This window comes from Parus major, chromosome 6, assembly GCF_001522545.3.
Source record: "Parus major isolate Abel chromosome 6, Parus_major1.1, whole genome shotgun sequence".
Lineage (NCBI taxonomy): Eukaryota > Metazoa > Chordata > Aves > Passeriformes > Paridae > Parus > Parus major.
This window is the reverse complement of record NC_031775.1, coordinates 12,047,442-12,064,800: the sequence shown is the minus strand read 5'-3', so window position 1 is coordinate 12,064,800 and position 17,359 is coordinate 12,047,442. Positions and strand designations below refer to the sequence as shown.

The 17,359-nt window shown below is 36.6% G+C and overlaps 1 protein-coding gene across 1 annotated transcript in view; it reads left to right on the top strand.

Annotated features, from left to right (window-relative positions):
- Nucleotides 1-17,359, top strand: part of TM9SF3 (transmembrane 9 superfamily member 3) — a 38,189-nt gene that overhangs the window by 15,293 nt on the left and 5,537 nt on the right. Inside the window, exons 6-13 of the mRNA XM_033515791.1 lie at nt 20-186; nt 2,563-2,657; nt 4,525-4,655; nt 13,085-13,224; nt 14,758-14,826; nt 14,919-15,065; nt 15,223-15,306; nt 15,412-15,488. Of these exons, the coding sequence (XP_033371682.1) occupies nt 20-186; nt 2,563-2,657; nt 4,525-4,655; nt 13,085-13,224; nt 14,758-14,826; nt 14,919-15,065; nt 15,223-15,306; nt 15,412-15,488 (910 nt within the window). The remainder of the gene's footprint in view (nt 1-19; nt 187-2,562; nt 2,658-4,524; nt 4,656-13,084; nt 13,225-14,757; nt 14,827-14,918; nt 15,066-15,222; nt 15,307-15,411; nt 15,489-17,359) is intronic.

Genomic DNA, 17,359 nt, shown 5'->3' with positions numbered 1-17,359 from the left:
TTGTTGTTGTTGTTCCCAGGACAGAGATCTAGGTGATGAGTATGGGTGGAAGCAGGTCCATGGAGATGTGTTTAGACCATCCAGTCATCCTCTAATATTTTCATCGCTTATTGGTTCTGGCTGTCAAATTTTTGCTGTGTCTCTTATAGTCATTATTGTTGCAATGATAGAAGATTTATACACAGAGTAAGTATAATTGTGCCATGTCTTCCATATATAAATGTTTAAGTGAACGAATTAGTTAAAAAATTATCTTTCTAACTGGCCTGAAAAAAGTGTTTGAGAGACTTTAGTTGTATTCTGTAGATCAGATGTAGTATTAACAAATGCACTTTTAATTTGTAATGAAACATTGTTCTATTGTTATCACATTAGTCAGTCTCCTTTGATTTTCTCTTGTAGTGCTTGCTTTTTGAATGATTTATTAGGAAACTAGGTTGATGTTCTGCAGAATCATTAGTAGATAATATGGGAAATATATGTATTCAAAGTTACACATTTCATCCTGGTTTCATGCAGAGTAACAAGGTGTTAGTATATTTCTGACCCTCTTTCCCCACCATGTCCTGTGAAGACTGAAATAAGAGTGTGCTCGGTTGTGAATAGTCCTGTTTTCTGCTGACAAGTCAGTATTACGTCAGTCTTATCACAAGTCTGCTTGGGAATGAAAATGTAATTACTTAAGTTCTTTTGAACACATAATGCTCAGCCTGTGTTGATGTCAAATCCCAATAAACAGGCTGTGGTCCTAACTGGAAAGAATCAATTTTTAAAAATAAATAATATTCAAGTTTAAATTTAACACAGTACATGTGGTTCAGCTGTTTTCTTCCTTAAAGAAAGGACTTGTACTTCGTAATTTGATTGAGATTTTTGGGTTATTGGGTGAACTTCATCTGTTTCTGTAGTGGTTGTATTTTGGGTGTTGGAGGGCATTATTGGCTTGTATTTTGGGTTTTTTACAAGTGATTTGTTTTAAGCAGTGACTAAAACTTTCATCTGTGAATATAACTTGTAACTTTTTTTAACAAGTTGTAATACTTCTAATGTGCCACTAGAGAGAACTCTTGCTTTTCAGTTTAGTGGCTTTTTAATGGTGTGTTTAAAAAGCCACTCTGTAGTACCAGAATCTTGGCATATTTTCATTTTTCATGAAAAAGGGTGTTATTCCCCTCCTTGTGCCTCATGGTTATATTTCTAGGTATACATAGACAGTTTTAATTGTGTAGCATGTCAGCCCTTTAGAGGACAGAATGAAACAATTTCTGAATGTATGTGCCCTGTAGGGAAGCTGTAAGTTAGTCACGTCAGTTGTAAAACGTATCAGAACAATCTTTTTTGAAAAGATATGTACCCTTAGTCTTTTATTGCAATAGGCCTTTCTGTCACTTTCAAAGTGAATTTAATTCTGGGTGCGTAGTGGAACAATTGACCAAATATGGTGCAGACAATTCTTATGTTTAGGAAAATAGCACCAGGTCTGGTGTTTTTACTGGTTGCCTGGATTTACACAGTGGCAGTGCCATTTCAGACTGTGCCTGCTCTTGGAGGTTGTTTGTGTTTCTGAATTGTCTTAAGTTACAAGAAGTTTTTAAAAAACAAATTTTGGCAAAACAGTTTTTCGGTGTGTGTGACCAGCAGGTATATTTGCTTTGGTGGTGCAGTCAAGGAAGCTTAAGTGCTAAAGATTGCTTCATTGAATGCAATTTCCTTTTGAATTTCCTCAAAAACCAAAATGGCAGTAACTAGAATCTCTCAGAGCAGCTAATTTTAAGAAAGTACAGTAAGTCAGCTGAGAACCAATTGCTGTTTGCTGTCAAAGAATAGCAGAGGGATGTGGAGAAACAGCTCTATTAATGAATAACATTTATATCTTCCTATTCTTAGATATGATCTTTTAAAATACATTTGGAAATGGCTTCTTTGATTTAAAATTATTAGCTTTGATGTAAAATTTCAGAAAAATTATGCCAAAATTAGTAGTCCAGGATTTAATGGGGTGACATTTAAAAATTACTAAGCTCTTCTGATTGCACTACTTAATGCTGATTTGTGACTTCATTATGGTATTTATAGTTTCTAAATCTAATTTTCTGCCAGATGAACGCTTTCGATCTTAAAAGTTAATTTCTGGAGATGGCAGAAACATTATTCACAATCTTAGTGTATTTTTGTTAATACTGGCCTTTTGACATTTTATCTGCAGTTGAATCTTACACTTAATGTATGTCATGTAAACAGTTATTTATGTACAAAGTATACAGATCCAAATGTCAGAGTATATTTATCAGAGGTGAGATTCTGTACTCCAGTTAAAATAGATGCACGTTAGAAAATAATGGAGTATGTCAAAACTCTCTTTCCTACATTGAATTAGACTTGGCCAAGGCCTTGTATACAAACAGTTCTCATTCTTATGCAGATTTTACAGTTTGAGCATGTCTAAATATTTGTATTACTTAAAAATATTAAATAACTGCTTCTGCTAAAAATACAGGGTTTTTTTTGCTCTAATCCTGTTTGGTTTTGTATTTCACTTATCAAAAACATCCCTTCTTGTAGGAGAGGATCAATGCTTAGTACAGCTATATTTGTTTATGCTGCAACATCGCCAGTGAATGGATATTTTGGAGGAAGCCTTTATGCTAGACAAGGAGGTAAATTGTTTTCATGTTTCAGCATTTTCACTGCATTGTTAAATGGAGAAGTTATTATTTTCTGATTTACAGCAATGTAGGAGAAGCTTCATGGAGTTAGATGGAATTCATTAGATTCCTAATAAACAGAAAATATTTTGAGTATATTTAACTTTCATATTGTCTACTTAGTCAGTACTGCCTACGCTTTCTAAAAAGGTAACTGAAGTCTTAGGTTAGTTTAAAAGAGCTAAAGAACTGTTAACAGTTGTGACTTCTGAATTGCTTGTTATACTCTTGTATATAGTTTTTGGCTCATGACATGCACAGAATATAATAGCCTTTCCCTTTTGTGTAACATGTTGTTAAACAGCTCACATCATCTTCTCCAGACGACTCCTGCATGGTCCTCTTCTGTACATACAGTGGGGATGTTAGGCTAACACAAAAAGGATAACTACAGATTATTTACCAGGCCATTAATTGCAGATGGGGAGAACTGTTTATATCATCTTTTAAAAAAAAGTTGTTCTACTTTCCAATATATGCTTTACTTTGTACTTAGCAAATCAAAATGAGCATCAGTAGAGAGCAGAAGCCAAATAAAATTGACAGAAGATTTGAACAGACTGTCTTCAAATGCTCCCCACTATGCCTCTGAGTTAGAACCAGTTAGATTCTTGCAGTGCACTAGCTTCATCCATTCCCTATGCTGCAATAAAAGAATAATCAATATCTGTTATTTTCTAGAGTGCTTAGAAAAAATAATTCTGGTAAGTTCACAAAAAAAAATCTGTATCTTTTTAGCATGATATACAGGTTAGTGTTCAATCTCAACTTTGAGTTTGGAGGTTAGAAGTTTATCCTCTTGTGACTTGTTTATAAACCTAGCAATTTGTACAAAAACGGATCCAGTTAGAAAAGGGTTGCTGTCCTGTAATGTATTGTGCTCTATAGTTGAGCCAGATATGCTTTTTTTTTACAAATAAACATATATCAAACTGTGAAATTCTGATAATGTTGGCTCATGGTGAAAATACATATGATTGTCTTGAAAAAATAGCTTTTTAAAATTGTTTTTATTTACTGCATATTAATATCATGGTGTATAAATATAGACAGTACTTAAGAGCATAAAAAGTACAGGGAAGATATCTACAGATAGAGAAAAGTTTTAAGGTATTGCCCAAAAGGATTTCTTTGAGCTCCTCAGGGAGCTCTAAACTTAGTAATAACAGCTAACAAGTGTTCTGTTCCCTTGATGCTTAGAGTTTAGAAATCACTTTCTTTCTACCTTTTCTGCTGTTGAAGATGTCAAGAGTCCAGTTTTCCTGTATGGTAAATGCTGTGGCATTTTGCTTTCTACCAGAGATGGCCATTTCCTTAATGCATCCTGAATGTGTGTAATCAGCTTGGTTGGATCAAGCCAAGCTGGAGCAGTTGAGTTGTCCTGGGAGCAGTGCTGAGCTCTCCTGTGCTCTCAGGGTGGGAACAGGTTCTGCACAGGGCCAGCTCTGCTATCTCTGTCTCATCTCATCTGCACCTACATCCACCCTTAGGTTTCACACTCTGGGTTCTTTGTTCAGCTTAGTCAGTATGTGCTGTTCTTCAGCTGAAAGGTTCTCCTGCTGGATCCCTTTTCTTGTCTTTTCACCTGGCCCACTAAAGGGCTTAATCTGCTGTACCTTGTGAGTTACCAGGAGTCAGATGAAACTTAGTTTGCTGTTAGCTCGTGTGCTGATGCAGTATGGTGTTACTTACTTCTTTCACCTTTTTGTGGGAGAAGCAGCCAAACATGTAAATTCTGGAGTGCTTGCTAATAATTTTTTTTTTTTTTTTGAAAAAAAACTGTATCTGACCAGTCCCTTTGAAATGTCCCTTCTTACAGGAAGGCGATGGATAAAGCAGATGTTCATTGGAGCCTTCCTTATTCCAGCAATGGTGTGTGGAACTGCCTTCTTCATCAACTTCATTGCCATCTATTACCATGCTTCAAGAGCTATACCCTTTGCAACCATGGTGAGTTGTTTTATTGGAAATTATAAACTCCATGGTACACACAGAAAAATTAGATTTTTTTTAAATCTAAATACATTTGTGAGTCGTAGCTTTATCTAATTAGAAATTTGTCATGGGACGGGGTTAAGGTGCTTCAAGTATAATTTATTTTAATCACGATAACAACAGCTGCTGGATGCCAAAACCAGTTTTATCTCTGCTTAAAGTGACACCTGCTTTGTATTTAAGCTTAGCATTTTAACGATGTGGAAAGTGATCAACTTGAATTTCCTTCTGGATGGCCAGTGCAAAATTAAATACAAAGGGATTCCAAGTGAAAGATACTTCTAAGTCATTGCAATCAAGCAAAAAAATGAAAATAAATGATCAGGCAACAATATGAGATAAGACATTCTGAGCAAATCTGTCTTTACAAAAATGACTCACTCCTTTCACTTTGTTTAGTGTTATTTACTGTCCAGTTATGGTCTTCTGTCTGTACATTTACCCCCTCACTTGAAAAACTATGCTTGTTTAAGTACTTTTTCATTTAGTCATGATGACTTTCTCTATTTCCATTGTCAAGATTTTGTTTGTGTTGGTCCCCTTCAAGCAACCTCAAATAATCCTGTGAATAAAATGTAGGAAATAATCACTTGCCACTTGGGCAGAATTTCTTTTTGAGCTTGTAAGGGCTAGTGTTTTAAAATATAAATTTTTTGAAATACACACCATAAAGTTGCTTTTTCTAATTTCGTGCAGTAGCACTGTTAACTTAAAAGAATATCTTAATACAGGAAGTCTTGTTTTCTCTTCAGTAATATCTGTAGCAAACCTTGGAATTTAACATCTTTTATAGATTTCTTCTTTACATATCAGTTTGTATGATTTGTTAGGTTCTTCAGGTAATTTAGAGACATTCAAATTGCCTTGGGTTTCTTTCTTAGTTTAAATCTACCACAAAATGAAGCTTAGTACCAGAAGTTTGTGTCTTACATATTGCATTATTTGGGTTTATGATGGAAATTCAGTATGTGACTGAAAATACTTCTAAAGAACACATTGTTAATGAATGAATGTGATAGAGATTATAAATGCTAACAAGAGGGACAATTCTCAGTTTCAGGCAAAGACTTTCAGTAATTTTTTACTGATGGAAGAGTCAACCTGTGTACATTGCTGGTTCTAGTCACCTCCTTATTAGCAGTATTTTCAAAGCATGCATAAATACCAGCTTTTTACATTGAACTCATTTTTACAAAACTACTAATATAAAGCTAAACATGTTTATAAACACTTATTTTTTCTGGTTTTCTTCTTTGAGAAATTAGATTAAAATTCTATCTTTGAATATGTTGGTGTTAGTTGGTCAGTGTCCCAAAGCAATATTGTGGTGTTTTTAATTTCCTACTCTAGCATCCATATACAGTACAGTCATAAAAGTTTACAGTGTTGATCTTTGATATGTGCAAAGAGACTCTGTTTTACTGCTAAGCCAGCAGTTATGGCATCTCATTTCTCACTCGTATTCTCATTTGGAGGCCAGGAATGCTGAGGGAAGGCGATTCCACGTGTGCTGAAGTTTGTCTTGTGAATTTGTTCAACTGATTTGTATTTTAAGACCACAGGCACGTGTATGGAAAAGCAAATGGATATATAAATCTTCAGGGTGCACTTCATCAGGATGTTAGGACTCTCTACGCACAGTGATTTTAATGTTTGCAAGGTTTTATGAAAGCGTTTGAATCATTGTGACTGTGGCAATAAAACTTAAGTGGAGTTAGCAGGTTATGAATCGGAAACTTCATCAGAATGAGCAACGCTCTAATGACTTCAAATCAACAAGCTGGTTTGTAGAAGGAAATGGAAATTGTTTGCAATTACCATATTATGCTTCAGGTTGAAGTCCCTGGGAGCCCTCTGGCTTTATGGATGAGATCCCTTTGTGTCTTTCCACCTCTGTTTTCAATGTAAAGAAGCTTCCAGAAGAGTCTAATGTAAATTTGCTGCTTTCTTGGGGAAATAAAACCTCTGACACCTAAATGTACTAGAACACAGAAATAACTTCCTTTACCCTAGCATGTCTTGAAACCACCCTCCTTGATTTAAATTGCTGGCAAGTATTGCCCCTTCGTGTTGTCTGCTGTAAATCTGGAAAAAGCAGAAACTGAGTTGCTGAAAAAAGTTCCTTAGCTAAAAGGTTGCTAAGAGACTATTCTTAAATATGTCATCCTGTACTTTGCCAGTTTTGCATTGCCACTTCCAAGTGAAGTATGTAAGTAGTCTTTGTGATTTAATTCTTCTCTCCAGAGGAATTTTCCTATGGAATTTAGGCAAGGGCAGCTGGTAGAATCAAATCCAGAACATCCAAATTAACACCGATCTTTCACATACCTGGTATCTGCTTTTCTACACTTTGTCTTGAAGTCCTCAAATTGATTGGGCTCGTCAGGACCTTCATGCATCTCATTGCAGTCTGTTTTGAACTTGAAAACTTCATTCACCTTGTATAACTCGTTCCTGGTGTCTTGGATCTCCTTGAAGATGTGGCGGGGCCTGGGAAGATGCAAAGCTTGTTTCTGAAATGATTCTTCACTCTCGGGACTCTGCCCTTAGCCCTTTTAGATAAACTTGCAAGCTGTCTTACCTATGGAATGACAAACGTTCTGTAGTGAAATAAGCAATGAGCATGAACAAAGGCTTAATCTCTTCCTTGGAGTAGCTTTCAGCTGCCCTTCCCTTCAGAATGATATCAAGAATATGACAGATTTTATTCAAATATGAGACCTTTTTAAAACTTAATGCATTAAAGCTTTTAACTCCTAGAGCATATGAAAGAGAGAAAATCTCTGGTTTTTTTTTCACTCATCCCTTCACCTTTATGGAAATGCAATGGGTACTGTTCAATTATTCATGCCTTTAGAGTCCAAATTTGATTTTTTAGTGTATGTTGTTTATTATGTCCTCTTACTGGTGAACATTGAGTTCTGAAGTTGTTATACGTCTTGACTTACTTTCTGTTGATGTTTATCAGTCTTTCTGGTATATTTAACATTCATTTTTATATTTTTTTATGTTTGTATTATGTGTAAAAAGTGGAGCATGGAAGATTTAAGAAGAATTTTAAATAATGGCATGTGAAATCACTTCTCCATAATATGCTTGAGGAGTATGGTACTAATTCTGTGCAGAATACTGACTAATGCAGAATTTCTATAGAGTACAGCATGATTGAATTTGAAGGGACCATTTTAATTCTGGCATTTTATAAGCTGTGACTGCTTACATTCTTCTGTGAGTGATGCATAATTTAAAGATTTCCATTAAGGTTACTATGACTAATGTAATATTTGGACTGCAAAATCTATGCAGCCTCTATTAACTGTTTTAAGATTTATCATTTTTGTTTTGTTTGAACAGTAGGTTCCACTGGGGCTAAGGTTTCCAGTGTGCATTTTTAATGATTTAATTAAATAAGGTTAAGCACACCGTATTTCTCTTGGGGTTGAGACCCTGTCGTTCGCATGTTTTGTACCTTGTTTTGAAAAGAAAAAAGTATGTCCTCCAACAGATAGCTTAATCCAAGCTGCAGCTTTCCCTGACAGCTTTGAGTTGATATGAGTATTGACTGCCACTAAAAAAAGAAGGCCTGGTAGTGCCAACGATTTTCATGCCTTGAGCCAGATAAAGAAATATACCTGGCTAAAAATAGGAAAAAAATCCTGTTATACATGCATTCAGCAGGGTGCTTCCTCAATTGCTTGAAAGTGACTGTGCAACCCTTGGTCAAACTCTTTTGTTCTGCTAAAAATAGGCACAGCTTAATTCTTCTGCCTGCATCTTCAACAATTCAATTTATTACCCAAAGCAACATTCTAGATTAACAAATTAGTTGTACTAAAACTAATAACACTTTATTTTAAAGTATTCTATTCTATTTCTTGTAATGTTTGGACAATGTGCAGAAAACTGTTGCATTATACAAATTTAGTAACCACTCTATGGGAGGGAGTCTCATGACTAAGAGTGCATTTTTGTAGCTGACAGGGAAGATCAAGCTCCTGCTTTGACAGTTAATTTTTATTGCTTTTCTTCCCTGTGCATTAAGCAGACATGGCACCATAGCCTGCCAGTAGCTGTTTAATATTAGATATGCTCATAAAAATTTTAATTATCACCTTTGAAAGAAGTTTAATCTACAGTTGTCAGAAAATATGAAACACATGGCACTAGGAAATAAATTATATCCCTCTTGACAATGTTTCCTTTCAAATATGGAAAACTGAATTCTGCACATTCAGTCAAGGGCAGTAGAGTATTTTTTCCCCATCAAAACAAAAAGGAGTTAGAAAGAATGCAGGCTTGGTCAGGTTGACAATCTCTTCTATGGCAACTAAAACCCGCAAATTAAATTGGCTGCTAGTGTACAAATAAGACATTTGTACAACAAAATTGCAACTGTCAATAAATATTTTTAATGTACTGGCTTGGTACAAAAACTCACATAATTTGTTTTGGGTAACATGGTTTATAGAGAACCTCTGCTTGTTTGCTTGATAAAAAAACAGGTTTGAAAGATGTACTGTATTTGCCTCTTTGCATAATTTGTGTTTTATGAAGTAGCAGTTAAAAGTTTCTCTGAATTTCTCATGGCTGATGTTACAGTAATAACTCTTAAAACACTCATAAAGACATAACCTTATGATCTCTGCCTGTCACGCAACTACTGCTATTTGGAGCGGATTTTTTAGTATGTTGTCAGTGACTTTGGCAGGAAGGCAGAGCAGGTATGTATGTTGATCATGTCTTCATTTCTCCTTCCCATTTGTGATGGTGGAGGCCATTAAGGGCCTGAACTGCTTTTCCCATTGTATTCTTATTCTTGGAAACCTTTTAGTCAGAAATCTTGTAATTTCGTCTTTAAGACACTTGTTACCCCAGTACCCTGTGTTTGCTTCAGTTAGGATTTAGACTCTGTAGATTTGGATATTGCCCAGCCTGCAAACACTGTCCTTGCCACCTGTGGCTACAGGCACTACCCTGTTTAGTTTGAGAAGAGGGGCACTGATTTTACCTCAGACCTGTGATTAAGAGGAACATGCCTGAAAAACACCAGCTATCTCCAGTCATCTCTCAAATCCAGAGAAGGTTTGTTATTGCCAAGAGTGGAGAAAGTTGTTTTAGAAGTCATCAATCTGAGCAGGTAGGCTACCTGTGAGTCAGGTAATGAGTGGAAAGCAAGAAGGAAGATGCTGCTGAGTTTAACATGATATGTACTACCAGTACTGGTTTTGTTGGTCATCTTACTAAGACCAGCAGGTTGCTGTAACTAGGATGGTCTTATCTCAGTAGAAAGAACATGCACATCATCTTCATTTTGGACAGCTTATCAGAGCCAGGTTGGGAGTAGGAGGCATTCCTGAGTCTGTGGTATGGTTCATCTTTGTTTGCTCAGTTGTGTCTCCTTTGCACTCCAGAATTAGCTAAGATAATTTTTGGACTCCTGAAATGGCTTCAGGACAAAAGGAAAAAAATATACTTCACTTTTAGGTATCCTCAGAACACAGCACAGCATTAAGACAGGTGGCATTTCACTGTTGAACAAAATGTTGACTTTATCTAATGCTGCTGTTGGGTATCACTGAAGATGCTGGTTGTTCTGTTTGAAATCGGTTAATTTTTCAGCTGAATGGATAACAGAATATAAGATATTACACCATTATTAGTCATACTTAGACTGATCTGATAATGAAACCACAAGCACTCAGATTTTCTGGCAGATGCCAATTATAGGTGTACTGGGGATAGCTTGACTTACTGAAGTCATTATTCAAGGAACCCTTGTTCTGTCTCAGCTTGTTTTATGCAGATGAACATTTCAGGTTTCAAAGCTGCTGCTGAGTCAGTTTCCCAGATAACACAACCGCCAAGCTCTGCTGGATCAAATTGAGCCCTTTCCTTTCCCACCTGATTTGAAGCCATTCAGCTCTGCAGAGGGTGTCACTAGAATGAAATGCTGCTGACAGCCTTGTTTCATCCAGGAGTTTTCCAGCTAATCAGTAATTAGGCCTGGATGTTCCTTGCTTGGCTCCTTGTCCGAGGTTATAATCTTTCTGTGTGGATTCTGTGAAATAGATATTTTTCAAGATGGACAAATACAAGATGCTAAGTGTTGTTCTAGGTGAGCTTAGAGCCCAAGGCTGTTCCTGAGCAGTTTTTTTATGCAGTAAAGCAGTGGATTCTCTTTCTACCACTGTCCCCAGTCAGGTAAAATTTTTAAGATCAAGAAATTAAGCTACAGTCATCTTAAAATCTGTACTATAAAAGACCACTGCAAGCTTCATGAGCAGTAGAGATGCCCTTTCACACTGCCTGGATCTGAGCTTTCTGCCTCAGCCAGGTGTGAAACCTACCTGCCAGAACAACACCACAGAGCACAGTGGACCACCCACCACATCCAGGGGGCCTTGCTGCAGGAAGCAGAGCACAGTCTTGAAAATGGAAGTGGTTTCAGTATGTTCAGCTCAGAAATCCTTTGGATCTTATCCAAACCTTAATTCTTACACTTCTCTTCTACCCACTGCACCTCAAACAAGCTGTGACTTTTTGGTGAGGATTTTAATAAATGTAGCACTCAAGATGATGTTCTTCGATGTTTCTGATACTTTTTGACATTTTTCTCTGAAAATTCTCATCTGCTCATTCATTTGGACTGAGCTGTTTTCAAGGGCAGAAACTGTATCCAGTGAGTGAGTTGTATGCTTCTCCTGAAATTTATTCTTAGGCAACTTCAGTGTCCTACTTAAAACATTATGCTTGCTTACCTGTGTTTTTTTGAGTAATGGAAGATAAATGGGAGATGCTAAATTAATTGTGTAAAAACTGCTTTATTGTTGATATATTTATACTTCAAGTATAAGTACAACTTAGTGTCTTCTTATTTACCAGTGACACTTCATATTTTAGTGATTCGTGAAGTAATTCTTTAATAACCTCTCCTCAAAGATATACAGAGCAGTCTGGAAAGTGCTTCTGCTTGTTGACCCACCAGTTTGGTGTACCCCTCCTGTGAAGCATGAAGGCTTGCTCCATCCAACCCCAGGCAATGTTTTCCCTTCACATCTGACCTAAGCTAGCTAGTAATAGAAGAATAACCCACTGACTTTAGTCAAATGTTGCCTTAAATTTGTGTGACTCACCTAATGCTGTTTGTATTGTAATGTCATTCTTTCTTTTCAGCTGCTTGCTGTAGATTTCTTAGATACAACACACATGAGCTTTTATTTATCCTCAGAGTAACTGCTTCTTAAGCAAGTCAATGTGTGCTCTTAGATCTGTTCCTCTCTCTGTAGTTTCGCATTAACCTGCTACCGTGGACTTTGCATTTTGCTGGAGTGAAGACAAATGTAGCTCCTTTGCTCAGGAGGCACCAGGGTGTACACAGAGCCTCAGGCAACAAAGCCATTAAAAGGCAGTATTTTCATATGTTTGCATAGAAAAGGTCACCAGGTCATTATTCAGTACTGTGGTGATGGCATTGTGGGCAACTTCTGTCTTTAGTTATCAATATCAAAAAGCAACCAAACTGTCTAATGCTATTTCTTTTTGTGCTAAAGAGTTATGAGTAGAGAATGTCTTGCTTAACACTTGAAATTTTCCTATTTTTGGGAGATAAATTATGTTGCATTTAAGGAACAGAAAAGATGGAGCTACATAAGTGTAGTGGCATAAAAAGATTCATGATTTTTAGATTTTTAGAGAGGCTTTGGAAAGAGCATTGGAGCATTGGCTTGACCTTTCCTGTATTGTGCATAAACTTGATTTCTATATATTAGTAGGGTCATTGTGCTTCTAAATTGTGTATCTTTGCATACCAGTGGTCACTGGTTTCTGTCAGTCTATGCTCATAGTTGCCTGGTTGGTGCATAGTGGAAAAAAATTGAACCCAAAATTGAATCAAAATTGGTAGCATTCTTACATGGTTTTGTGATTCTTATTGGGTGGGTGGGTTGATTGGTTGCCTTGGGTTGTTTTTTTTTTTTTATTGGATTAAAAATTTTGCACCCATGCTAGATGTTAGTTCCCAGAGCTAGCACTCTCTGCAAAACTGTAAAAGATGCTGACAACACTTTCTGTTATGAATTACCATGAAGATTTCCTTTTATTTCTTGTGCAGTGTATTGAGTATAATGATTAGGTGGAAACAGTAAAGCAAACTGTAATGGTTCTGTTCTCTCAATTGATGGATGAAAATATACTTTAAAAATGTTTATTAGAAAATTTCTCAGGGAAAAAATGCATCTATTTGATAAAATTCATATTGACTAATGCTTCGTAAGTAGGAGTATGATTCTACAGCAGTAACTACTAAAGACTAATACTGGTTCATTATCTTCTATTGTTGTCTTAGACCTGTTTTTTTAATTACAGCTGTAATTTTTTGCTTGCAGGTGGCAGTGTGCTGTATTTGTTTCTTTGTCATCCTTCCACTGAACCTTGTTGGGACTATTCTTGGCCGAAATCTGTCAGGACAGCCTAATTTTCCATGTCGTGTCAATGCAGTGCCTCGTCCTATACCAGAGAAGAAATGGTAAAGACAAGCATAAATGTTAATTAGAAATATTTACTTCAGCATGGCTTTTCTGGTATTCAGCTTTAATGGAATAACTCTTTTGAGTTGTGCCTAGAAGAACTGCTCAACTGACATTTTCTTAATATGATTTATTTTTCTTTTGAATTAAAACACCCTGGTTAATAGTTGCAGCAGATTTTACACTCCTGGATCACTGATTCACATTTTGCCTGAAATGCTCTTTAGTCCCTGTTTAAAAGGGGTAGTGCCAACTCAATTCTTGTACAGATAAATTGACACTAAAACCTCTCGTCTTAAGTTAATGCCTCTTACAGGTTTAGGATTGAGTGTGCCTTAGAGGCAGAACTGTTCTGATTCGTGGTCTCCTTACACAAGCTGAGACATATTTGTAGGGTTTTGGTGGGGGGAAGCTTGCAGTGCTGTTCACAATTCTGTACTTAGGTTGATGGCACAGAGCCTAAAATATTGCAGGTATATGGTTTGAACTGTGAAGAAGCCTTTATAATTTTTGAAGTGAATGTAAAGTGGTGCCAAGTCTCAAAAAGTATATATATTTTTTTGGAAAATTATGAATGCAATCACTTTTTCCTATTAATTTAATTCTGAGGTGAGAGCAACAAGCTACAGAAATTGAAATATCCTCAGAGGATTTTTTAATAGACTTGTCTTGCTTTCCCTTGTTCAGGGGAATGGAACAGACAAAGTGAAAGGGGCACTGAAACATGTAAGCCTGTAATATCCAAGAAGTGCAGCACACTTAGTCTCTTGTTAGTAGTGGGTTGTGCAGCTCAGATTTTAGAATTTAATTTATATTGTGACCTGTATCTTGGGAATCTGATGGCTTTTTCTGGATCAGCATGACGGTTAAATAAACTTCTACTTCATGATGAAGTTACACACCATCAACTTAGACAAGTCTCCCTATAAATAATAAAAGCTGCAAATTAAATCACTGATTCCTGGCTGGATTCAGCATCATTGCAAGTACTATAGAGAGGTCACCTTTTAGTGCGTGTCTTCTACAGGTAGCTGGGTATTCATTTTTAGCTATATGTTCATGACTCAGTATAGCATTAAAAATGAATAGTGGTTCTTATTTATATAACCATTATCCTGTGAAATTTTCCTTGCACTTTTTGCTGTATTTGTAGCCATCAATGGCACTGTGTTTTCACTACTTTCATTCAGGGCTAGTGGATGTCATGGGGCTTGATTGCTTAGGCCCTTTTTGTCAAGAAAAATTCTTACTATGGCCTTGAGGCTGGTTAGAAAGCTAACCTTACTATGCCTGTAGGTGATAGGCACGAGCCTTATGTTTTGTTTCAGCTTTCCCCAAGAGTAACTTTTTGTTTAATCCATACATGTGACATTTTTGAGGGAATCTTTCTAATCTGCTGGTATGACACGGAAATGTTCTTGTTAGTGTGCCTTTTAAACAATGCTCTGTGCTATATTAATTATCTTAATGTCTTAATATGTTTCTAAATTAAAAATTTCAGTTGTCTCTAAACTAATCCTAATATCTTTCAGGTTCATGGAACCAGCTGTTATTGTTTGCCTAGGTGGAATCCTCCCTTTTGGATCAATTTTTATTGAAATGTGAGTACGTCAGCTGTTTCCCAGTTTGATTAAAAAATTACAGTTTAAGTCAATTTACAATATCATCTGCATATTTTGTTTACTCTCTTCAGGTATTTCATTTTTACTTCATTCTGGGCTTACAAGATCTACTATGTTTATGGCTTTATGATGCTGGTTCTGGTTATCCTCTGCATTGTGACAGTTTGTGTGACCATCGTTTGTACGTATTTCCTGCTAAATGCAGAGGATTACAGGTGGTAAGTGTTGCACTATTTTCATAGTTAACCAGATTGTGAGACTTTTGTAAAAAAGTAGTATTTCTTCAGTCTAGATAGGTCTTTTTCAAGTGCATTGTGCATCTTCTTGGGAAGCTTTTTGGCTAGTTGTATGATGGACATGTGTGTTTACTTTCAGGCAATGGACAAGCTTTCTTTCTGCGGCATCAACTGCGATTTATGTTTACATGTACTCCTTTTACTACTACTTTTTCAAGACAAAGTAAGTGATAGTTTTCTTGCTTGACTATCTGTATTGCCAAATAAGTTTTATTGATTAAAAATACAGGGGAAACACTGAGCATAAATTTCTATCTTTCTTTTTCAGGATGTATGGCTTGTTTCAAACATCATTTTACTTTGGTTATATGGCAGTATTTAGCACAGCTTTGGGAATAATGTGTGGTAAGTTCCAGATATTTTGATGGTTTTCTAAGAATTTTTTTCAGACTCCTATTTCTGACTTTAGTTCATGGTATTAGTGGTGGAATGTCTGCAAGATCTACTCAAAAAGTCTTTGAGAAGAATCTGAAGAGTTTTCTGTCTATACTTGGTTCCTGCCTTATATAGGAGATTCCTATGGATTGTGTCTTCTGATAGGAAGATAATTTATGTATTGTGCATGGAATTTCACCCTCTCTGCAAGCTTGAAAGACTCAGTATTTGGCAAAAAATCCTGCAAAATAAATTCCAAATAAAGCTGAGGCCATGCTAGCATTTTGCTTTGGATTTTTACTGTCAACTGAGACAAGGAGCTTGTTGCACCCATTGAGACATCAATGTTAACACAATACTGATGACAGTACCATGTGTATCTTGTAGCATGTATATATGAGGGTGAGCAGGACAGAGGACTGAGAGCTTGAGGGTAACATTTGAGAAATAAGTATTGCAATCTTCACAAGCAAGGAGAGTGCAGGGTACTCCTGTGTGCAGCTGGATTTCATTGCTTTTTAAGATACTGTTTTGACAGATGTTTAGAGAAAAACAGTTCATGGCAGGGAGGTCATCTGATAAAACCAAACACTTGTTCACATGTTAACTTGATTTTTATCATTTCCTTTATGACCGTCAGAAGGTGCTCCTTGATTCTTTTGCACTTTTCTATAATGTTGTTTTTTTTGTTGGTGATCCTAATTTAATACTTCTTAGCAGTAAATGAATAGTCCTGTAACTAGTGGGAAGATTTCTTAGATTTGAGACATGAGATGTCTTACAGGAACTTAAAATCTGTAGAGTATACATTTCTTGATATATCAATAGAGTGGGTAATGGCATGCTGCTTTATGAAAAGGGAAGGGAATTCATCACTTAACAGCTGAGTACCTGTTCCCCTTTTCTCTCATACAATGTAATTTTGCTTCATCAGGTTCTTGGCACGTTACAAGACTTCCCTGCTGTTTTGGTAGTCTTGCAGCCATTTTTTTTCTTTAATAGGCTTATACTTTTCAGCTCTAATGTTTTCTTTCTAAAGTGCTCAGGCCAGTATTGATTAAAATGTCTGTGATGCAGAAGCCAAGCTTGTCCACCAGTTTCTGTAATTAAAATGTGTTTTAAAACACAAAAAAGGAAGATTGTCAAATGCTTTCTTCTCACGGTAGGACACTATTTGATGGAATATTAGAGTAAAATCCAAATTTTTCAAAACCAGAAAATACTTCAGCACACTAAACTTTATTTCCACAGCTCTATTGAGATTTCTTTTTGTCTTTTTAAATGTGTTGGAAGAGAAGCTGTGAGATTCTTTTTTACTGAGAAGTGCCATTTTCAGCATGTGGAGTGGAGAAAAAAAATCCCCTGTCAAAAAGCATTTGTGTAGGGAACTTGCAGCCATTGAGGTCTAACAAAGACATTTGTGTTAAAGAATTGTGCAGTGTGTGTGCTACTGACTGTAGGTCTGTGAAAAGTGTGTGGAGCTGTTCTTTGGAGGCTCACACGGGTGGGCGTGTTGGGTATCGCAGTTGGATGTGAGATGAACTAGTTAGGGCCCAAAGCAGTCACAGGGAAACTCTCTAGGCATGGGTCCTCCAGCTCTGGGTTTAATGCTCTTGACAATGCCTAGTGAACTCGATCCCACATGTAGTGGGATGCTTTGATCCACAAAGTTTGCTGCTTTCTGCAGAGCATCTCAGTTCTGGGACCGGACAGTAGGGAGCCCGTGAGAATTTCCAAACCTTTTGAGCTCCTCATGTTTCCCTCTTAATGGCAGCAAAGACTCATTTCCCAACTTAGTGGAGGGCTTAGGAACTACGAAACGTAGAAAGGCCTCTTGCAAT